Here is a 25300-nt window from a genome sequence, read left to right as displayed (position 1 = left end):
AAAAGACAGAGGCTTCATATTAAGGTGGGCTCCCATTGAAACTAGAAGTAGAGGAGAAAATTAAGCCAGGAAATAAATGAAAAAGCAAGGAAAAGTTATTAAAAGGACAAATACACTCACACTTATTCATTTTTGTTAAATTAGATATACATCTACAAAAATATTTTTTTAAATAATGCATTTTTGGGGCCAGCCCGGTGGCGCAGTGGTTAAGTTCGCATGTTCTGCTTCAGCGGCCCAGGGTTTGCCAGTTTGGATCCCGGGTGCGGACATGGCACCACTTGGCACGCCATGCTGTGGTAGGCATCCCCCATAGAAAGTAGAGGAAGATGGGCACGGATGTTAGCTCAGGGACAGTCTTCCTCAGCAAAAAGAGGAGGATTGGCAGCAGTTAGCTCAGGGCTGATCTTCCTCAGGAAAAAAAAAAAGTTAAAAAAAAAAGAAAAGAAAAGAATGCATTTTTTTAAGAAGCTGACATTGGACTTATTTTGGCTGGAATTGAAGTATAAACCCTGTTTGCAGCAGGAGCTTGCCTGGTAGAGATAGCTTTCCTATTCTCTGAGTCAGAATTGAGCTCCCAGTGGGATCCCCACTAACTCCTGTTTCTTTGCCCTCTGGAAGGAAGCCTGTTTCTTTGCCCTCCTGTATCTTTGCTCATGAGAATTACATAGGAATGTTGCTTGGCTTGTTTGAGAATCACATTTCTTTTCTACTTTCACTTCTCGTTTAGTAACTTTACAGAAGACAAAATATAATCCCTAATCCAAACCACTCCTAGCACAGGGAAAGCTTTTGTCCCCCTCCGACAATCACAGGAGACTCCTTGACGCCTCCCAGAGCCTAGCACGCAGAGCTCTCAGTGTGTTTGTCAAGTAAACAAACGATGTGCTCCTATGACATCCAAGGTGATTTCCCCTAAAAACTGGCACCATTTAGGGCACGGGAGAGAAAAACCACTAGAGCTGGGATTTGAGTTGCCTCATCTAGCAAGCTCTGCTCAATTATTTTCTCCTCTTTAAATTCATGCCATATTAAAAGGGTCAAAAAGGCAGCTAGAGGGTGGTTTAAAGTATAATAAAAATTATATGTATGTATTAGAGTGAAGGAAAAAGGATTAGAAGCCTATATATCATATTTAATAGTCGTCTCTAAGTGGTAGAATTTTGGGTCATTTTAATAGAATGTTTTATTTTTTACTCACTTGTACTTTTAACTTTTTCAGTAGTTCTCACGCATGACGATAATAATGATTTTTTAAAACTTTTCAGTTGTGTCTAGCTCCTGAAAGACCTGCAATAAATATTTGATAAATAAAGCTTGGCTATTTAAAGAAAGCAGTACATGTACATTATAGAAAATAGGCTTTAAAAAGCACAAATAAAAAGGAAAAAACAGTATAATTTTGCCATTCAGAGATAACTCAATACCTTTATATAGAATTTTCCAGTTTTTATTTATTAAAAAATTCATATATAATAGCTTTTTGAAGATGGGATTTTTGTAACCTCTTCCTCTTCTCTTCCCCCATCTTTCTTTCTCCCTGAATCTACCATTAAAATTATAGAGAAAATTAGCTACCAGGTGGCTTGGAAATGCATGTCAGCAGCAAAGTGACCCCTCTTCCAGGAAGGACACAGCTCTTGGGTCTGGAATATCACATGGTCCATTAATTCACTCAACAGAGATTTCCAGGCACCTTCACTAGGGGTTTGGCCTTCTGGAGAGTAAGTCAGTGTCACTTTGTGTTGGACACAGAGAAAAACTCTGCATTTTTCTCTTGCAGGCATTTTCAGCTTTTTACTATGTGATGGAGTTTTTAAACTTTACATCGGGGGAAACTCCCTCCCAGGAAAAGGTGATGGACAAGATGAAGGAGTTCTGCTCTCTGCGCTGGGAAGAGGTACGTCTTTCTCTTATATCTCATTGGCCAGGACCAGCTGGAAAAACAAGGTGCAGGATTAGAGGCCCTGGAAGGTCGCTCAGAAAGGACTGCATCTGGCAGAAATTCTGAAACATTTCCGGGGATGGAATTGCAGGGTGAGACCCAGACCCTCGATTGTTGAGATGGGTGTTATGACTCAGTTTTTCCAACTGCATTGCCCATCCATATGGAAAGCATAGTTTTTGTCAAGTGCCCTGTTACAGGGTATCTCTTTTCTTTTTCTGCTTACTTCATCATGAGGAAGGACTGCTTTTCTGGTGTGACTTGAGTTTGGGAATGTCCCTTGTAGAACCTTTGGCAGAGAGAGAACTAACAACTGTTAAGCATATATTATATGCTGAAAAGTGGGCTAGACGCTTTATACATGCTATATTGTGCTGCCTGTCCCTGCTTTAGCAGGGGAAATAATGCAAACTGCACCCACTGATGTCCAGCAGGGTGCCCCAAATCCTTGGGTCCCTGAGGTAGAGAGGCTAGGAAAGTGAGTGGAGGGGGCAGTTCACGCTTGTCTTCTGATAGGTTAATTAGAGGGCTGGTGAAAGTCTTTTGGCAACCGGAACATAACGACTTTTCCACTCTGAAAATCTGGTCATCCAAGATATGGTTAGCCCAAGAGAACAATGTTGTAAAATCCTACGTATAATAACTAGGTATTTCTCAGTATACTCTGGGTCCTGACATTCAACCTCATGGACTTTCAGCCTTTCTAGGGCAGTGCATCCCATTCTTCAAGATTTGCCATGCCCCTTCATCTGGGGGGGTGGTGAGGGGGAATGGGTGAGGAGGAGAGAACCTGGTACTGTCCCACGGCCCTGGGAATAGAAAAGAGAGAGGGGCAGAGAGGAGAATGAGGAGGGCAGACTCTCCTCCCGTTTGGAGAGCACATAGTATTGAGTCCACAAGCATTAAAATGATCAATTCTGGACTGATGAACCAGGTGGATGTCTTTGGCTTCTATATTATTGGCTACTATCATAATTAATCCTTAGCAGGTTAGACTGCATAGCCAATATACAGCTTTCCAGAAAGAGGAGGGAGGTGGGAATGTTGAAGAATTCAGGGAAATTAGGCCCAAATGGCATTTCCTCAAGGGATAAGCCAGCCTTCAAGAACCTATGGGGTTGCAGCATTTTCAAGTCGGGCCCAAGTAGATTCTTAGAATTCTGTATCCCACTGTGGATTTTTGTTTGGAAGGCCCACTGAAACTACATCAAATGGGAAAAGAGGTCTTTCCACAAAGGAAAAGCAGAGTGCAGTTACTGAAAGAAAAGGGACCTGGATAGGCAAAGTCAACTGATGTCACACCAATGTCACATGCAGATGAATTGATCAAAGAGTAATTTCCAGGACTGTGATAAAAAGACAGGTTCCAAGCTGGGTCATTCAAAGAATTCCATCAGAGCAGGACGAGGTAGGCCAGGTGTGGACTTAGTCTTCCAGAGATTGGGGACTGACAGAAGCCAAGTAAGAAACAAACCCCAGGCAGCAGTTAGGGTTTAGAGACGGATGTTCTTTGGGAGGAGAAAGAAATCTGGGCAAAAGGGGGTTGGGCAGGCAGCCAGGAGACCCTACATACAAAACATCTGGCATAATTCCTAGTACATGATCTATGCTTAACAAATGTTAGTTCTCCTCTGCCCAAGGTGTCCAGGAGGGAACGCCTATCGCAAGGGCTGACAAGTAGGGCAGCGGACAGAACTCTGGGCTGAGCTAGAGATGTCCTGGCCTGTTGCCCTCTAATTGAGGGCAGGAGAAGAGCAGAGCAAACTGTGGGCATCTGGGTATATATTTACAACAGCCAGGAGAGGTAAGGGCAAGCGTTGGCAGGCAGCCCTTCATATTTTCATTTGGCAGTAGGGTGAGTAAACACACGAAGGACTCAAGAAGACCCCTTTGCATGACTCAGATGCCCCAAAAAAGGAGGTCAGGTAAGGACAGGGGACAGAAGGTGAGATGTCGGCACTTTGCTTTAGTAGTTCTGAGCAAAGTGCTTCCTAAACTGTATTCCAGAGCTGTGTTTCTCAAACTTTACTGTATACAGGATCACCTGGGGATCATATTAAAGAGCACATTTGGCATTGGTAGTCTGGGGTGAGGACTCTCAAGCTCCCAGGGGATGCTGATGCAGAGTGGCAAGGCTTTTTATGACAGTATTTCCTAAGATGCTTATAAAGAGCATATGGAAAACTCTGATTGAACAAAGATTAACAAATTCATTCATGTAAGACTTGTTACAGCTTTTAATATGCTAATGTGATTGTGAAACTCAAGTTCACAAGGGGTGAAAAGGTACACTAAAATTCAGTGTTGCTAAACCTGCTAGACCACAGACACTACTTTTTTCTTAGAGCACTTATTGCTGTCTCATAGAGCCCCGTGGAGGAAAGGTTTCCTGAACAGACCTTCAACTATAGACCCCTGAGCCCACTGAAGGAGTGAGGCACCACTCCCAAAGCCCTCTGGAGAGGCCAACTCTCAGGGCCGTGTGAGCTGGGGCATTCTCCTTTCTTGATCAGCTCTAATAGTGAAAAAGAGGGATATGGAGAGGTGCGTGTTGTACAAGTATGATATTTCCTTCACTTCACTTCCAGCTGAAGACAAATTTTGGTGCAGTGAAGGAGAAGTACCTGAGTGAATATTGCTTTTCTGGCACCTACATCCTCTCTCTCCTTCTGAATGGCTATCATTTCACAGCTGATTCCTGGAAGCATATTCATTTCATGGGCAAGGTAATTTGCGTACTTGCTGGGTTGGGGAGAGGTTGGGTGATAGTGACTGAAGCAGCTTTGGGCTTGAAAGGGGTAGGAATCAACCTGATTTAATTTTTGGCCTGATGTCCTGTTCTACCACTTCATCTCTAATCCAAGCCGGCATTTTGTGTCAAGCCCTCCTGGGTATGTCTACCAGCCAGTTGTGGGTATCCTATCTAAGGAGAGCTACCTGCATTCTCAGCCTTGCCTTTCTGTTTACACAACAGTGACTAATTCCTTATAAAACAAAAAAATGAGTTATTAAAGTAACACAATAGTATTTCAGAAGTAGCCACAGAGATTCTGTGTGCTGACTTCATTTCATCCCAAAGGCCCCTTCCACAAATCTGGAAAGGGTGATGCACGGTTTCTTATAAGAGATGAAGGCCTTGTTAGTTGTAACTTCAAGGTTGACCAATCTGGAAGCTCAGTGTGAAGAAGGGGATGAGTGGCTGTGAATGGGGGTCTTTGCTTAGAAACCAGGTTTGGTGGGAGCCTTAAAGAAGCAATCTCACTGTTGTGCTTTACCATAGCGCCACCTGCAGGCAGTCAGGCACAGAGAAACATTTACGCCAGCTGCGGGACTCATGGGCAACTCATACTTGATGAAAAATATCAAGAGCAGTGTTTCTCTACCTTTTAAACTCATACCACTAGTGGCAAAAACAATTTACCTCCTTCATTAAATACAGTGATTTCAAGCAAAACAAAGCATTGCGGCAGAGGGCTGTAGCAGCCTTGAGGATGCTAGTTTCATTACACTCTTGTCAATACTGACCTTGCTAATTCAGACGCAAATCTTTTCGTTGTTTTAATATCCCAGTATTTCTGCCAGTTCATCACAGTTTATTTTGTCTACTTAAAAGATATGTCTATGTCAAACATACAAGTGATTTATGTTCTTTGAACTCCAAAAAATGGTCCAATATTTCTAAACCCTAGATGATAACTCCTCTAACTATGGAGCCTTCCTTGACACATGCAGTCAGATAAGTTCTAGTACCCCATAAAGGGAAGTGGACCTTTTACAAATTATTCATTTCCAGTACTGGTAAGGGTTATGAGGAAAAGAGCATTTCCACATATTACTGGCTGGAATATAAACTTGCACAACCTTTGGGGAGACTGTTTTGGCAATATGTGCTAAGAACCTTAAAATACGTACATCATTTTATCCAATTATTCCATTTCTAGGATTTATATATAATTGGATAAAGTGAGTAAAAATAAATGTTTAAGGCACTTCATGCCAGTGATGTAGAAATCCCTTAAGAGACATGGGATGATGTTTATAAGGTATTGTTGAGTGAATAATTCTACATACAGTTTAATCCCATTTTTTGTAAGAAAAAACATGCACAGAGAGGACTGAAAGGATATGTCACAAAATGATCATAGCAGCTTCTGAGTGGTGAAGTACAGGCGGCAGAGTCAGACCATGTTTTATCTCACGCATATGTATAGTCTTCCAACTTCCATAAAGGAAGATTGACTTGCGGGGATTATTCCCCAGTTTTTCCCTAGTTAAATCATAAGCAGTCCTGGTTTTGTATGTATGAGACTCCTGGGCCTGACATACATGTAAAAGGCCAGGGACAATCACTGTTCTCTCATCCTCTGCCTGCTTCCTGTCACCTCCCAGCCCCTCAACGTTCACACAAAAACAAGAGGAAGGTAAATCTCCCAAGGCCTATTTGAATTAAATTCTTCTAGGGAAGAGAAGTAGGCAGTCAGTCTCCAAACTCCCCTCTGAATTTTGGGAATACAGTAGTGAGGCTCCAAACTCTTCTTAATCGCTTGCTCCTGCTCCGTTTTCCTCACTACCATATTTCCAGTTTAGAATAGAGAGGTAATCCATTTAGAGAACTGAACTTGGTGCTCTCCACCTCCTGGTTGCTCAGTGTTATGGAGAGGACTGCATGAAAGCTCATTTAATACTTGCACCAGAAACAACAGACTTTCCCCACTGTTTGCAGATCAGGAGCAGCGACGTCGGGTGGACTTTGGGCTACATGCTAAACCTGACCAACATGATCCCAGCTGAGCAGCCGTCGTCTACACCTCTTCCCCACTCCACCTATATTTTCCTCATGGTCCTCTTCTCCCTGATCCTGGTCATAGTGATTGTCATAGCCATGTTTGTCTTTCGCAAGCCTTCGTATTTCTGGAAAGACACAGTATAGCAGGAGCAACTGAAATCTGCTGGCTGGAGTGAGAAAAAAACTTCCAGGGAGCACATTCCTCCACAGTGGTGTACAAGATCATCCTTCCTTGCTCACCAAGGCCTGTCTTGACCAGCATGACGCTTCCTTGGCTTTTGCTGAAGCCTCTCATGGGAGGTATTCGCCACCTTCTGCCTCAAGGCCTTTCTGGCAGACACTGTCTCTTTTGTGAGTCTTTCTCAACTCCCCTCTCTTTTGTACTGTGTGCTTGTGTAGGTCTTAAAGACCTGCCACCTTTCATGATCTTTGCTTTATAAAAGAACAAGAGTGACTTTGTCCAGAAGAACTGAGAGTCCTGAGTCCTGTGCTGGAAGTTGCGCTGGCTAAAAGCATCATCTCAGGAACTGTTCTGTTTGTATTCTTACAGACCCTTTCTCTCTCCTGTTTCCTATTATTAAGAAAGCCATACAATGCCTTTGGAGAGGGCAGACACACATCCAATTCCCAGCCTGCCCTTTGTATGAGAGAATTTTCTAGACTAGGCAAATATGTGCTAGGGCCAAAGAGTCTTGCAAGGGAATTTATGTGCTTGTGCAGTTAATATAATACTTAAGCCAATCCAAAACAGGGATGTGGATGAGTGACATATTCCTTGGTGATATCAACATGCTACAGAGTGGAACACCCAGACCAGAGAAAAGCTGATGTACATACAGGCATTCAGATATCAGGGCATACTACATGGTAGGTGTATACATGTCAGGAAGAAAAATACAGCTACAAACAGGGTTGGGAAAATGCATTCTCTGATGCATCTATTGGGGTTTTACTTTTATTGTGGTAAAATGTGTACAACATAAAATTCACCATTTTAACATGTACAATTTGGTGGCATTTAGTACATTCACAAAGTCATGCAATCATCACCGCTATCTAATTTCAGAATACTTTCATCACCAAGAAATTGGCTGGAGACAAGACCATCCCTGGGTAGGCCTGAACCACCAGCCTTTCAGTTAATAGCCAAACATGCTAACCAATTGCACCACAAGGATGCTCACTGAGTTTTAAAGCCATGCCATATGTTATTGTCCCAGGGTTTGATTTGGTGAGAGCTGCATTAATGTAGAGTGGCATGCCTGTTCGTTGTCATGGTGTTTACACATCAAAATGTGCCAGAAGCCAGATCTTAAAGTGTTGTTGGCCACCCCTGTCACACAAGTATGGGCTCTATTTACTTCCTCCATGGAATATTTTATGGGAGAAGCAGCAGCTACGGAGCTCGTCACAGAAACATTAAGAGACCCTGTGCCTTCTTCCTTTAGGGACTGTTGTTAAGAGTTGCCTGTTGAGAGGATGCAGTGGTGATGTGTCTGACCTTGTCCCAGGCTCTTCATCTCTGGATTTGGGAACTGACTGTTGAGCTGCTGCAGAGTGGAGGGGAAGGAAAACCTCTTCCACAAAATAGCAGCCAAATGTCCCTATATCTCTTGAACAATCAAGTCATTTTTGACAACATCCAGGTGACTATAAGCTGAATAAAGCTGTGGACAGAAACTTTTTTTCTGCTACTCACAACTGAACTTGCTGTACCTCGATTAGGAATGAGAAGCCAAATTAGGACACAGTTAAACTCTCTTAGTGGTAGTTGGTTCTATCATTATAGCTAGTATTTACTGAGCATTTGTTGTAAACCATGCTCTGCGCTCAACTGCATTACATTCATTTTCTCATTTAATCCTCACAATACTCAGAAGGGTAGCTACTAGCACTCCCACTTCATAGAAACAGAAACTGAGGCTCAGAGAGGTTAAGTCACTTGCCTAAATGGCTTGGCTAAAGCCTGGCATGCACTTCACCATTATTTTCTCTCCCAAATATACTAGACTGTCTCCATATGACTTCTAAGCACACACGTAACTCTGCATGAATACAGGGCTTATGGGCATGACCTGTTCCCTGATGGACTTGTGATGTAACAGTGCTTTAAGTCCACAAAGACCATCATGGCAACATCAATATTCTGTTCATGTATTTTGCATTGTAACACATGTGGCATATGATGCTAATCAATGATTCCCATACTCCTGGCTTCTTAATTACACTGCTTGCTTACTGCACAGCAGTTAAGCATCAAATAAACAGTAGTTGATGATAATGATGAAAATAAAAGGTCTATTTATTAATAGAGCCAATAGCAGCCCCTTTAATCCTTATGTCTGCATATACAAAAGACTGTCATGCACATTATTCTGATCCTAAATCAAACCACAAGGGTGTAAGTGTTATTTCCATACACAAACTAGTACATGGCAGAGTGGATACTCAAAACCCATGTCTTCTGCTCCAAGTTTACTGCTCATTCTTTTCTAAACACTGCCCCTCAGCAAGTTGGAATTAGAATTCACAAGTTTCCTTCAGCAAACACTGAAATATTTTCTTATTCCATTTCTGTCTTGTTGCCTGGGTCCAAAAAAAAAAAAAAACCCTTTAAGGTATTCGGGAGCCAAACTCCACTTGTTAAAAAATCTCAAATCATGGAGCCGATCAGCAGGCACAACCTAATCTCATTTCTGTTGGAGGGAAAGTTAGTTTTGAGGCAGATCTAAGAATCTGCTTTGGGCCAGTCTGGATGAGGAAAACCAAATAAAATGGATCACTATCAGCTAATTTTAATATTGGCTTGGCCACTGGTTATAAGTGATTACAGTTACCTCCTGGCCTTTCACCCAAACTTGGTTCTGGTGATCACATTCCTTTAGGTGGTGGGAAACTTTTTTTTATGAACTCATGGGGGAAAAATTAGAAGCGGTTACTTCTGTAGATCAAAGAATTAAGTTACTTAATTAGGCTGTGTATGTATATGTGTGTGTGTGTGTGTGTGTGTGTGCGTGCGTGTGTGTGTGAGAGAGAGAGAAATACAAAAGTTTCACCTTACCTAATTCTTAAATTAATAAGAAATATAAAATGCAATATGAATAAAAGTTTTTAAAAAGTATACTTCATTTTGATTGATTTGTATCGATCAAGATCTCTATAAGAAAAACATGGCACAAGCATACTGGATAACAAGGGGGGTTTTAATAAAGTGACTATATCCAAAATATTATCATTTCAACACATAATATAAAAATATTAATGAGATATTTGTTTTTCCATATTAAGTTTTTGAAATCTATTGCGTGTATTACATTTACAGCACATCTTAATCAGGACTAGCTACATTTCAAGTGCTCAACAGCTGTGTGTGACAAGTGGCCACCCTATTGGACAACACATGTCTAAAAATACATTCAAAGCTAAAAAGAGATCGGCAATAATCCTTTATCTTTCTCTTAAGGAGGGGATTTCCTTTTAACAGAGATACTAAAACGTTCTTGACAGTATTTATTATATATGAAGTTTAACATTATTTTTAAACAAGCTTTTAAGAGCCAAGCTCAGAATTTCACTTTATTCTTCAGGTTTTGTTGCCTTTTTTGTGAAGGCAGAGATCCCTGTTATTCAAGGCCAAGAAGCCTGATGAAAGACTTCTGGAAAATTTAATCTGTACTCAAAGATAATACAAGATAATTTTGATGCCTATATTCTATAGTCAAAATGTAAATTTGAATATTAAAATAAAGATTAGTCTCTTAATAGCTCACAGAGCAAAGTTTACCATATAATAGTAGAATTACTGTTAAAATATATTCTCATTTATTGTCAGTTGGAAAGATGAGCTGAATTTCACCCAAATTGGTCTGGTCCCTCTCTGATTCATATCCTAGTAGCTGGTATCTTGTTAGAACATGACAGTTGCTCATAGTTAGCTGTGCTCACTAACCATATGTTTCTTTCAGCTGGTGTTAGTTTTATTTTTTAAATTTCTTACAACCACCTCAAAGTTTCAGTGGTTCACCACAGCAAACACTGATTTTCATGTTTGTGGGTCTGCAAGTCAGCTGAGTAGCTCTACTTCAGGCAGTAGGTCTGGTTCAGGCCTGCTCCATATATCTCACATTCTCCTTGTCTGGTGGCTTCCTGAGCCATGTTCTCACGATGAATAGCAGGGGCACAAGAGAGTGAGAGCAAACACAGGATGCCTGTTAAAGCCTTGGCCAGGACGCGCTCCCTGTCACTTCCACCCACATCGTATTAACCAAAATAAGTGATATGACCAAGCCCAACATTAGCAAGTTGGAGAAACACTGGGAGGGATGGCAGTGTCATATGGCAAAGGACATGGGTGATTAATTCTAACACAGTAAAGGATTGAAGCATTGGACACAATGATTCAATCTACCATGTGTCTCATTAGCTAAAACATAAACTATGTTTTCAGTAAATGACAATCTACTTATCTTGCCAAGGAATGTTCTTTTTAAAAAATGTCATTACTTCTAAGACGACATTGATCTGCAGCTTCTTTCCACAGCCTTAATCAGGATGCTCCGGCAGCTCCCAAATTAGCCTCACATTCGAAAAGGGTAGATTTCCTAAGAGACCATGCATCTATTTATTTTCCTTATGTTATATGTTTAGAACAATGTATAGTTAACTACCTAAGTTATTATTTGCACGTGAATCTAATACAACTGAACACAATTGTGGTTTTTTTAAAGATTGGCCCTGAGCTAACAGCTGTTGCCAACCTTTTTTTTTTTTTTTCCTTCTTCTCCCCAAATCCTCCCAGTACATAGTTGTATATTCTAGTTGTAGGTCCCTCTGGTTGTGCTATGTGGGACGCTGCCTCAGCATGGCCTGACGAGCAGTGCTAGTTCCACACCCAGGATCTAAACTGGCAAAACCCTGGGCCGCTGAAGCAGAGCACACAAACTAAACCACGCGGCCACAGGGCCAGCCCCTGAACACAGTTGGTTTTATCACAGGTATAATGGAATTTTTAATAATGAGGACAGGAGTATCTCCATGAGCCTTCTCTTTAGAAAAGTGGCATTTAAGACTGTACATGTGATAAAAGCATTGCTATATTTTTGCATTTTATTTTATAACATTGCTATTCTTTTGCATTTCTCTATTTTAAATTAATTTCTAGATTTAAATTGTTGATACAATGATGGTATCACCCTCATCAGCACCTGAGTTGACTTTTTGTCTTTATATCCCTTTTGCATGTATGTTGAACAGCAAAGCTCATCAGAGAACATGGGCTAGTCAATGACAAGTGAGATACAGTCACCTAAGAAACAACATCACTCGTTATAATGAAGTTCTAAGAAGAAAGGGGAGGAAAGTCTTGGGAGCTAGGTAGGGAATAGTGTGTATTTAGGATGACCTCAACTGAACTCTGTCTTTCCTCCTAAACCTGCCCTTACTCCTGCATTTTATCATAATTAATGCTACTACTGTGTCAAGTAACCAAGATGAGAATCAGCTTCATCAACAGGACTGGCCCATTCTGCCTTTGCAACATTGTTCATTTTGATTCCCCTTTCCAATCTTACTGCACCACCCCAGTAAAGACCTGATACCAGGAATGGTGGTCTTGTCTCCAATATATTACTGCCAGATTAATCTTTATAAAAAGCAGGCTTAATCACTTTGCTCCCCAACTAAAACTGCTGGTGGCTTTCCACTGCCTACAAAATAAGATCAAACTCTCTTACAGACATTCAAGCCCTGTGATCCATGCCTAGAAGCTCTCTCCAGGCTTACATCCCACTCCACCCCTCTGACGTTTCCTACACTCCAGCCAGGGTAGACTGATCCTTCACCCGACACTGTTCAAGTTATTTGTTCAACCTGCAACACCTCTGCCCTGCTCTACCTTCAAAGCTCAGCATAAACACCCCTTCCTCAGTGAAGTCTTCTCCAAAACTCCAAGCTAGAAAAAACTGCTTCCTCCCTGTGCTCCCACACCCTTTGCCTGGGCCTCCATTAGAGCACTCCGACCATCTTGTTAAGTGTTTGGGTTAAGCTCCTTGGGGGCAAGAATATGTGACCTATTTCCCTCTGAAAAGTTGGGCTCAGGGGTCCTTTAGCGGGAACTAAGGTAACAGTCCTAGTTAGTCTCCCCATCCACTGCCAGGCAAGTTGGTCCATGCCACTATTTCTGCTTCAGTATCCTTCTTTATGTTATCTCTCGACATGGTCATCCTCTTCCTCCAGTTTTCAAGGACCAGCTCAACTCCTGATTCTTCAATGAAGGCTTCTTTGATTACTCACATTGAACTTTTACTTCTGGACCATGAATTTAGTTTCTGTATAGCTCACCACAAAACACATGATTGTACATATTATTAAAGTAGAATTTTAAGGATTAGAACGCACCTTAAAAGGTCATGCTTATCAAAATTTAATGTGCATCTGACTCACTCAGGGATCTTGTTGAGATAATTATTTAATTTTAATTAATAAAAAATGATTCAGTAGGTCTGGGGTGAAGCCAAGATTCTACATTTCTAACAAGCTGCCAGGTAATGCCAGTAGTACTGTCTAGGGACCACACTTTGGGTATCAAAGATCTGGACTACTTTACCATTCTGTGATAGTTTCTTCTACTGGCTCTCAGATAAGTGGTGATCTACTATCTGACGGCTGTACTTAATTTGGCAGCTTGTTCCACAGTGGGCCAGCTCAATTGCCACTTAAAAAACTTATTCCTTCTCTTACACGACAATCCTCAAGTGTTTCTTTTTTCGTCAGTTTCCTGTGCCTAAGGAAATTTCTGTTTACCCTGCCCTCTGCCTTTGGGGAGCTACTCCCTTGCACTCAGTGAGATCCTGTGTACCTCAGAGTGATTTCTCCCAGTCTTCTGTCTTGCCTCTAGCTTTCCGTATACTACCGCTGTGCTCTTGGGGAGAGGCCCACAGGAAAGAGCTGGTAGGTGATCCATAATGCAAGCTACATGCAACCTTTAAAAATTCTTTAAGTTCAGCTGGTTTCTTTTATCTCTGTCTAGGATGGCTTTTTCCTTCTCCTGTCACTCTACCAGGGATGAAAGAGCTAGTCACTTTCAGGAATTTAGTTATGATGGGTTTTTAAACACTATGATTTTGTTGTTTAACCTGCTCAGTGGAAGCTACAATCTCTTACCATATGTACACAATAATTATTTGTAAAATGAATAAATGAATCATAAATTATTTTTTTACAAAGTTTGCAACCAGAAATGCAATTCATTAGCATATATAACTAAAAACAGACCTTCAAGAAATCAAATAGATTTCTAGTTTTGAAAAAGCAATAATTATATGTACTCCACATTGTTACTTTCCTTATATTTATAAATACTCTTACAAAAAATTAAAAGATGTTGATGGCTAATTTTATAATAACACAAGTTGCCTTTTGACATACAAGTTATTTTTTTGTTGTGAAATGATTTTTGGCCCAGTAACAATGAAAAAGGGGCAAATACAGATAAACAGTGGGCAGTTTTTAAAGCAAACTGCTCAGCACCAATTGCAGTTTTTCTTGATGGTAAATCAGAGTATTCCCTTTCTCTTCAGCTCTGCAATCTACAAGCATACCATAATTGTAATCAGTAGGTTAAAAATATGATCTTTTGTGCTGTTCCATATCTCTTATACTTTTACCTCTATAATAGTCAACTGAACCATCTTCTTGGAATACACGTGAAAATTCAAGTCCCTGTGAAGAATATGGCGTGAATATGCTCTGTCTCCTGCAGTTAAATCCATTTGAAGGATGTATTCTTTGATTATCTTCTGGAAAGATCAGTCTAACAATATAACAGAAACAAGTTATTTTTAACTTTTTCAATTTTCAAACATAAACAAAAGTAGAATCATATAATATACATCCACGTGCCCATTACAGAACTTCATCAACTATCATCTTTTGGCCAATCTTGCAGAAACAAGTGTTAATTATAATCACAGATAGAACAGGATTCAAACTTCAGCGAGGGCATTGTGCTAAAAGAAGAAAGAAGTAAATGGAATATTTTACCAGCGGTCAAATGGTGAAGGCAGACAGAATCACTGCATGAGGAAACACAGTGAACGTAAACCGAGGGTTAAGGTCTTTAATTGCATAGAAGGATGCACTTTGCCTGAAACGAGGTAGACACATTTTATAGGCCCCTCTTCATCCTGCAGGGAGAATCAGGACAACAGATGGAAGTCCCCCTGAAGAATGGGAGGTGAATATGCTTTGTCTTTTTTTGGTGTAGCAACAAATCAATGGGTTATGTTACTTATATATAGACAATCTCTTCTAGAATATTTAACACTGAGAAGCTGAAGAAGCTAATGAATCGCCTATTTTAAATTGTAATGTTTGCTTTTCATGTATGTTTAAACCTAATACCTCTCTTTTAATAAGCCTCTACTAAAATACTCATTTGTGGGATAATTCTAGCAGGTTGTTTTTGGCAATAGGGTCAATCTTCCTCCTTCTGCTTGGGGAAGATTGTTGCTGAGCTAACATCTATGCCAATCTTCCTCTATTCTGTATGTGGGATGCCGTCTCAGCATGGCTTGATGAGCAGTGTTTAGGTCCGCACCCATGATCTGATCCCATGAACCCTGGGCTGCCGAAGCAGAGCATGCAAACTTAACCACTAAGCCACCAGGCAGTCCTAGCAGGTTTTTAATGTAGGTATTTGATAGTGTCTACAAAGAACTCTATTTTTTTTCCTGTTGCAGTTCCTTTTTATCCAAATTGCTAATATGCTATGTTACTTAGGCCTGTCAGTAGCGGGTAAGTTAAAAGGAAGAGGGCAGGAAGAATCCTGTCTTGGCTGTCACCTGCCTTTTCTCCTCTTAAACCAAGGTTTCTTTCGATCTATCTAAATTTTTCCCTTAAGTCTCTCCACTTGAGTGGAATACCTTCAAGCCATTTAATCCTGTCTACAGTAGATGAATAAATTAGCGAAGTAAGCAAAACTAGGTAATTTGAAACAAAAAATCCAACCTGATTTCTATTAAGTAGTTTAATATAAATCAGTATGGAATATCCTTTTATACAGAAACCTAGACTCTTTCACAGAGGATACGTGGAACCCTGACCCTACATTGGTACTGAGTGACAAGATCGGGGAGAAAAAGGAAGCCAAAAAGGCATTTTCTTTTGCGTGCCCTCTTATGAATACTATAATTCTCCTAACCCAGATCATCATCAGCAATAGAGAGGCTGTTCTAAGGGAAGTGAGAGATTTTTACTGACCAACCTTGTCTTTTATCTTGTCCAATGGAAGACAGTGGGCTGGGGTTAGGATGTAGATTTATAATCATGGAATAGAGCTAAATTATCATAAAGGGAAAGAAGCTTAAGTTTCTGGTTTAACTGGTACCAACTGCTAGCCCCTGGAAATCCAGGTGCAGATCAACTGATTACTTCGTTTTATAACCCCAAACCATAAGTGATGGTCATTTCAAAAGGTCATGGCCAGGACCTGCAGAGGTTACACAGAACCCTGAATACATGTGAATTCATGTTTTCTAACATGTTTACATGTCACTGGTAGTGATTAGGTATAGCTTGGTTGAAAAAGATGGTTTCACAGCTAAATCAATATTTCTCCTTTATTTCTGCCTCTGCAATTATCAGTGTCGAAGTTCCTCTGAAATGAAGAAAGTGAGGAAGATAGATGAGCTGTTGGTAGAAAAGTTATGAGAGAAAAAAGAAGAGATTCTCAAGAAAAACAAGATAACTCATACTAGGTTCAGGCAAGAGTTCACATGCATCCATATGAATGTAGCATCCATATGCCACATGTAGCATAATGTTATATAACTGGAAAAAACATTCCAAATCAGAAGAAAAGGCACGTAATAACTTTCCCTATATATAACTCTTCATCTCCTTTCTCAAACCTTCTCTCTCTTTTGATGGCCTTTTTTTTTTTTTTTTTTTTTTTTTTGCTGAGGAAGATTTGCCCTGAGCTAACATCTGTGCCAATCTTCCTCTATTTCGTATGCGGGTTGCTGCCACAGCATGGCTGATGAGTAGTGTAGATCCATGCCTGGGATCCAAACCTGCAAACCTGGGCAGCCAAAGCAGAGTGCACTGAACTTCACCACTAGGACATTGGGCCAGCCCCAATCGATGGTCTTATTTTCTATTCCAGCACACTACTCTTTTCCTGGCTTCTCTTTTTATTTCCATCCCTTTTTATAGCCTTTCTTCCTTATCTTGTTCTTTCCCTTTAGGACTTCATGCTTTACCTTTCTCCTCCTTGTCTTGCACTTCAATTTCAGTGGGGTCAGTGCTCTCCTGATGCTTCCACCTAATGACAAAGATAAAAAATTACTGAATGACAGAAAAAAGGACTACTGGGTTACGTATGTTAAAAATAACTTTGTAGCACATCTAAAAGAATATTTTAAAAAATCCTTGTCTAAAAATCATGGTATTTCCATGAAAAATCTGTTTCTGATACTTTTTACTTCAAACTTATAGTTAAGAATTAAACTATTTAAATCTAATTTGTTGTATTTACTTCAATCCTGGGAAATAAAGGTAAATTTCTAATTCATAGCAATCAGAAATAAGCCTTTATTATAAATTGAATCTATACAAGAACAAATCTGAATTTTAGTTTTGGGTGATAATTTATACCACTTGGAATGTTTATACAAATACTCTAATTTGAAAGAAGTCCAAGTGTTTTGTTGGAATCAAGTACCATTCCTCACTGTACAAAACAAAATGACTCACTTATCTAAATACCAGTCAGGATTTATGTTATCAGGAGTTGCATGGTTATGAGAAGATCTTGATCTTTGTAAAGATGTTTCCTGTTCAAAGTCCAGCTGTTCCAATAGCATCTGTTCTTGTGGATCACTAGGCTGGCTGTTGCAGTAGGACACTTGCCTTGGTCTGGTTCTGCTGTTGAAATCAAAACTTCTTAACTTCATTTGTTTTTGAAACTTTTGAAAGGGTGGTAGTCTTTGCCCATGACTTCTATGAACATTTTCAATGGTATTTCTCTGAGAAGTCATTGTTGGAATGGTCACGTAAAGGTCCCAGTGTGTGCTCTGATGCTTCATCAGCATATTCTACATCTTCCAAATTCATTTCATCATGAGAACAGTGCTGGCGGAAAGGTTTTTGCCTTTGAAAACCACCTGTATTGAGGTAATTAAAACCTTGCACAGGTAAGTCCTGGTCCTGAAAATCACCATGAGGTGGGTATTCATGGTGGTTAGACAAGGTCGTCGTTTTTGTCCCCGGCTTCTGTTAACAAAACCAAAATCTTTTGTTGGAAAGTGTTCCCAAAGTTACTATAGGCCTGATGGTTCTGAACAGAATGTCTCCTTTGTCCACAAAGCTTGCTAACAAAATCAAAATCATCTTCAGCATCTGGTTCATGGAAGTCACTGTGAGGGGGGTGACCGTGAAATAGTCTTGGTCTTGTTCCAGGTACTTTGTTATTGAAATCTGTTTCCTCCTGGGAGACATCGTAACACTGGTGATTAGCAAAAAATGAACATCTTGGTCCTGGTTCTTTTTTACCAATATCCCAATTTCTCAGGGGTCTCCTTTTGGGCATGCTGTCACAACACTGGTGTTTATAAAAATCTCCACACCTCTGGGAGGTCCACTACTGACATAATCATAATCCTTTATTTGTATATCATTTTGAGGCTGCTGATCATTAAGAAGGCTTGACCTTTTCCCAGACTTGTGGGGGGAAAATATGCTATAAATGCTTAGTATTTTAAGAATAAATAAAGGGTAAAAGCTATGCTATTAGCAAAATCGCCCTTTATTCAGTTCAACAGGACATAATTTTGTTGTGATATCCCCTAAATTGGATTGTGCCTCATTTTAATTTTTCTCCTTTGTGTGTCTGCTTATAAGCCCAAAATACTCTTTTGCAAGTGTCAACTTGTAAATTTCCAAACAAAAGTATGCTGGGGTTAAACAGTAAATTTTTTCCTAAAAACTGGTGAAGAATGCATTTCACAGCATCTCTTCATTTAAAGGAATATGTCATAACCAGATCACTTTTACCACAATTTACCTGATAGGTTAAGGAAGTAATCTTACAAGTAGAGCTGATGACATGCTGGATTACTGTACTGACGTCATGTCAGAAGAAATAATAAAAAACATATATGGATTTTTATATAATTACTCCTAAGAACTATTAACAGAGCTTATAACGTAAAATATTTAATTAAATAATACATGTGAGCTGTTTCCAATTTTTGACTATTATAAATAAAGCCGCTATAAATGAGCATTCATGTCAGGGTTTTGTGTGAACGAAAGTTTTCACTTCTCCAGGATAAATGCCCAAGAGTATAACTGCTGAGTCATATGATAAAACTATTTTTAGTTTTATAGGGAACTACAAAACTGTTTTATAACATAAAAAATACACCAACTTGAAAAATAGTTAAAAAGAGGAATAGATAGCATTTAGAATGAAAAAAAGATAACTATTAAAAAATCCAGGATAAGATACTATAATTGACTACAAAGTTAGAACTTTGCTTCCTAGCAACAAAGAACAAAAAGGAAAGTTTCATTAAAAACAAACAAAAAAACCCCAAGGTAACCAAAAATAAAGAACAAAAAATCCCCAATAATGTTTGAAAAAACAATGACCAGAAGTTGGTTCTGGCACTAACTTCTAAGAGAGATTTTTCACAAGGGTTTTATTCATAAGGAACAGGAACGTAAATAGCTATTTTGAATAGTGAAAATAAATGCTTTCTTAGAATGGAAGCTCAGAGATTACATGAGAGATTGTGTCAAGGCAGCTATGAAATGCCATGGTAAGCTGAAGAGTTCTGTACACCACCTCATATATTTTATGCATATCCTGTGATGCTAGCTAATGTCTAACACATTGCCTGGCACTGCTCAAGTATTCCTTCTCCTGGGGAAGAGAAAAATCAGAACTGTTTAGGTGGCAAAATGCTTCACATTTTGAGGTGAGAATTGAGGCTGAAAGAACAATAAAGTGGAAGAATAGCACATTAATATCTATTCTAACTTGTATTAAATCAGTCCACAGTAGACAGTTTCCATTTATTGGAAATAACAGTTACATAATATTTGTTTTTCAAAAAACAAAACCAAATACAAATACCAAACATTCCTCATGATTTAAAATAATACTGCATATTCTGAAATTTAAGTTTATAGAGAAAAATGTCAGTAAAGAGTGTAAAAACTTTTTAAAGTAAAGATAGACAAAAAACATTTCAAGATAATTTTTAAATTGTCTCTATCAGTTTATCAAGATGAATATATACGTCACAGAAGAAATTCTAGTACCATTTGATGGCCTTAATTCACTTCTGATATACTGGTAGAATAAATACAAGCTACCACTTAGAATAACAGCATTTTAAATTTTGAAGGGATCATAGAGGTTACCTAGTTCAATATTTGCCAAATAGTTTGGAGAACATTAGTATCCAATATCCTATTAATTTTTGTTCTGTAGGGGAAAAAAAGAGTTCTGTGGAAATAAGTTGGGGAAATGCTGGGTTAAATAAAATTGAATGAATTTCTTTGCTTCAGGAATTCTAAGGGCTTTTCATAAGCTAATATTCATGGTGATAGCAGTTTGTGTTCCCAAAACTTACTTGACTTAAAGAAAACCTCTTTTTATTCCTGTAAAACTAATAATATCTCATGAAGTACTAGTTTCATATGTTCTTAGAATACAGCTTAAGAAAACCTAACTGATCTGGTCCAATTGCTTTATTTTACAAATTAAACAACAGTGGCCTGAAAAGGTTATGTCACTTGCTCTAGATTACATACAATTCGTAAGTGGCACAGCTAAGGTCTGAAGGCAAATTTCCTGATTCCAAGTCCCATGGGTTTTTTCCCCCTCCTACCATTATCCAAGAATATGCTTCATAACTTTCATAAAATATTCATCTAAAATCTTGTTAATTTCACCCATGAAAGTATTCATTTGGGGGTCAATCCCCGGATTCTGCCATTGAGTTGGATGGGGGATTTGCATCTTCATCAGAATCCTAGACATCCACTCCAAGGTTACTGGAGGAAAAATATCAAAAAGAAATTTTAAATTCAATCATAAACAGGGTCATAGGCTTTTAGACACGTAAGTTGAGCACAAAATAAGGTGGAAAAAAACCAAATCTGCACACCATTTGCATCTTAGAAAAATCTACGGATATTTTGCAATTTTGCCTTAGTGGAAAGAACAAAACTTAAGAATTATGAGGTAAAAGTCATCAGGCAAACAAAATTTTAGAGAGAAATTTCAACTGTTAGGATGTAAACATTATCTCCTATGGCCAAGAGATCATAAAAATTAAGGGCTTAAGGAATAGGCAGTAAGAGGAAAGTTAATAGAAGAGATAAAGAGGGAGTGGGAATAAGGTCAGGGGTCCTAAAGTACTGAACACCAGACTTACCTAACTCCACTCTTCCATATCCCTTCTCTGAGCACCCATACTTTCACTATCTGAAATTACCTTATTTGTTGATTGCCTTTCTCCAGCACCATCCATCCATTCATTGATTCATCCATTCAGCGAGTATCTCTCAGGTGCCCAAGATGTGCCAGGCACTGTTTACACACTTAGAAATACAGGTAATGACCAAATCAGGCATTCCTTGCTCTCAAAGGAGAGACAGACCATAAACAAGTAAATAAAAGATATCATTTCTGCTTAAAAGGATCTTTTCGAATACCATGTCTTCTCAGACAAGGGAAACGACAGAGAAAATAAACAAGTGAGACGTCATCAGAGCTTCTGCAAGGCAAAAGAAACCAGGATCAAAACAAAATGACAACCCACCAATTGGGAGAAAATATTTGCAAATCATATATATACAAGGAACTCACACAACTGAACAACGAAAAAACAGCCCAATCAAAAAATGGGCGGAAGATATGAACAGACATTTTTCCAAAGAAGATATACAGATGGCCAATACGCATGTGAAAAGATGTTCGACATCACTAATCATCAGGGAAGTGCAAATCAAAACTCTAGTCAGATACCACCTTTTACTTGTTAAAATGGCTATAATCACTAAGACTAAAAATAAGAAATGTTGGAGAGGGTGTGGAGAAAAGGGAATGCTCATACACTGCTGGTGGGAATGCAAACTAGTGCAGCCACTATGGAAAACAGTATGGAGATTCCTCAGAGAACTAAAAATTGTGACCCAGCCATCCCACAACTGGATATCTATCCAAACAACTTGAAATTAACAATCCAAAGTAAGCTGTGTACCCCTATGTTCATTGCAGCACTATTCACAATAGCTAAGACATGGAAGCAATCCAAGCGCCCATCGACTGACAATTGCATAAAGAAGATGTGGTGTACATATACACAATGGAATACTATTCAGCCATAAAAAAGACAAAATCATCCCATTTGCAACAACATGGATGGACCTGGAGGGTATTATGTTAAGCGAAATATGCCAGACTGAGAAAGACAAACACCATATGACTTCACTCATATGGTGTTACCAGGGGAAGGGGGGTGAGGGTAGGCACAAGGGGTGAAGGAGATTACTTATATGGTGACAGCCAAGAAATAATGTACAACTGAAATTCACAATGATGTAAACTATTATGAACTCAATAAAAAAATTCTAAAAAACCCAAAACAAGCAAACAAACAAAATTAACTAAAAATGACTCAAAGACCTAAATTTAAGAGCTAAACCAATAAAACTCTCAGAAGAAAACTTTGGGGAAAAGCTTCATGACTTTGGATTTGGCAATGATTTCTACACAGGCAACAAATGAAAAAATGGATAAATTAGACTTCATCAAAATTAAAAACCTTTGTGCATCAAAGGATACTATCAAGAAAGGAAAAAGGCAACCCTCAGAATGGGAGAAAATATTAGCAAATCATATATCTGATGAGGAATTAATATCAAGAATATATAAAGAACTCCTACAACTCAACAAGAGAAACAAACAGGATTTGAATAGACATTTCTCCAAAGAAGATATGCAAATGGCCAATTAGCACATGAAAAGATGGACACATAACTTCTAGTCATTTTGTTGTTGTTGTTGTTAGTACCATCGAGTTGAATCCAACTCCTAGTGATCCTGTGTACAACAGACTGGAACCCTACCCAGTCTTTTTGCACCATCCTCTTATCTTCAGGCACCATAGCAAGCAATGATCTGCTGCTATTCACAGGGTTTTCATGGCCAATTTTTTCGGAAGTGGGTGGCTAGGTCCTTCTTCCTAGTCTGTCTTAGTCTGGAAGCTCTGCTGAAACCTGACCACCATGGGTGACCCTGCTGGTATTTGAAATACTGGTGGCATAGCCTTCAGGATCCCAGCAACATGCAGCTGCTACAGTATGATAACCAACAGTTAGGTGGTGTGGTTCCCTGAGCGGGAAATGAACCCTGGGTGCAGCATTGAGAACACTGTATCTTAATCACTAGACCACCAAACTAGTCATTAGAGAAATGCAAATCAAAACCACAATGAGATACCACTTCATTTCCATTAGAATAGGTATTAAAAGAAACAAAATAAAACCCAGAAAATAACAAGTGTTGATAAGGACATGGAGAAATTGGAACTCTTGTGCATTGCTGTGGGAAATATCAAACGGGGTAGCCACTATGGATAAAAGTACAACAGTTCCCCAAAAAATTAAACATAAAATTACCATATGATCCAGCAATTCCATTTCTAAGTATATACCCCAAAGAATTGAAAGCAGGGATTTGAACAGATATTCATATATTAATATTCATAGTAGCATTATTCACAATGGCCAAAAGGTAGAAACAACCCAGATGTCTACTGACAAATTAATGGATAAACAAAATGTGGTATATACATACAATGGAATATTATTCAGCCATAAAAAGGAATGAAATCCTGATATATGCTACAACACAGATGAACTTTGAAGATAGTATGCTAAGTGAAATAAGCCAGATACAAAAGGACAAATGTCTGATTCCACTTACATGAAGTACCTAGAGTAGTCAAATTCATAAAGACAGAAAGTAGACTAAAGGTTACCAGGGGCTGGGCAGAGGGAGGAAGGCAGAATTACTGTTTAATGGGTAGAGAATTTGTTTCAAATGATGAAAAAATTCTGGAAATGCACAGTGGTGATGGTTGCACAACATTGTGAATATACTTAATGCCACTGGATTGTACACTTAAAAATTGTTAAAATGGTGGGGCTGGCCCCGTGGCCGAGTGGTTAAGTTCGCACGCTCTGCTGCAGGCGGCCCAGTGTTTCATTGGTTCCACTCCTGGGCGTGGACATGGCACTGCTCATCAAACCACGCTGAGGCAGCATCCCACATGCCACAACTAGAAGGACCCACAACGAAGAGTATACAACTGTGTACCCGGGGGCTTTGGGGAGAAAAAGGAAAAAATAAAATCTTTAAAAAAAAAAATTGTTAAAATGGTAAATTTTCTGTTATACTTTACCACATTAAAAAAAAATCACACACACACACAAAGATATCATTTTTTATAGCAATAAGTGTTTTGTAGGAAATCCAAGATAACGCAATAGACAGTGACTGGGGGAAAGAGACACTATTAAATAAGATAGTCAGGGAAAGGCTGGCTCTCTGAGGTGGTGATATTTGAACTGAGAAGTCAGCCATAAAAAGATAGACCATTCCAGGTAGTGGGAAGAGCAGTGCAAAATCCCTTCATATAAGGCCCTGCAAGTCCACACAAAGACTCACAAGAATCATGAGGAAGGGAGCTGGTCTGTCTTGTTCACTGCTGTTTCCTCAGAGCCAAGCAGAGTGCCAGGACACAGTAGGTACTGCATAAATACTTGTGGAATGGAAAGGAATGGATAGTGTGTCCTGTATCATAGCACTTAACAATTATATTTGCTGGTTTACTTAACTGTCCCCTTGAGGGCAAGGGCTCTTCCCAACATCTGTAGCCTGTGTTTAGTACATGCCTGGCATACAGAGATGCTTAACAGAATCGCTGAGCAGCATATAAGAGATGTTGAGTGAATACTGTATCTTTATTAGAGAAGATAAAATTAAACGGAAGGTATTCTTTAGGAATGCCCTACTGCATTTATGCTAAAAGATACTTCAGATTTTTGTATTGTTCCAATGTTGTTCAGTTTCAAAAAGTAGAAAACAAACATCTAGACGTATTATAAAAGCAATCTTCTAAGGGATAAAGGCCAGAGAAGAAGGCAGGAAAAATTATATCTTAGAGTCTAGAAATAGCAATCACGACCTTATTAGGATATTAATATCAATATGAGTTCAAAAAGTTAAGTCTTTAAAATTCTAGTAAAAGGTTGCTAGTGCTGTTAATTTTCTGGTACACATGCCATCTATTGGGAAGAACATTTCCTCAGGTAAGGGCTATAAACAAGCACAAGCAAAAGGTTTCAAAGGGAAGATAAACAGAAGATTTAAGTGAGCAGCTCTTATAAGAAATAAGAAATGAGATGACCAGTAAGTTTTCCTCCTAGCGTACTTGAATAAACAGTGGGAAGGAAATCCCTAGCTCTCAGGCCAAATTCAGTTTTTGGTT

General features: G+C 39.2%; 1 protein-coding gene across 19 annotated transcripts in view; it reads left to right on the top strand.

Moving 5' to 3' along the window:
• ENTPD1 (ectonucleoside triphosphate diphosphohydrolase 1) overlaps nucleotides 1-9852 on the top strand; it is a 126040-nt gene extending 116188 nt beyond the window's left edge. For all 19 annotated transcript variants that reach the window (XM_070223792.1, XM_070223837.1, XM_070223796.1 and 16 more), the window contains 3 exons: nucleotides 1784-1900; nucleotides 4534-4671; nucleotides 6669-9852. In XM_070223792.1, the coding sequence (XP_070079893.1) occupies nucleotides 1784-1900; nucleotides 4534-4671; nucleotides 6669-6875 (462 nt within the window). In that variant the 3' untranslated portion in view covers nucleotides 6876-9852. The remainder of the gene's footprint in view (nucleotides 1-1783; nucleotides 1901-4533; nucleotides 4672-6668) is intronic.
• The last annotated feature ends 15448 nt before the right edge of the window (nucleotides 9853-25300 follow it).

This window comes from Equus caballus, chromosome 1 (genome assembly GCF_041296265.1).
Source record: "Equus caballus isolate H_3958 breed thoroughbred chromosome 1, TB-T2T, whole genome shotgun sequence".
Classification (NCBI taxonomy): Eukaryota; Metazoa; Chordata; class Mammalia; order Perissodactyla; family Equidae; genus Equus; species Equus caballus.
This window is presented reverse-complemented; position numbering and strand designations above follow the sequence as displayed.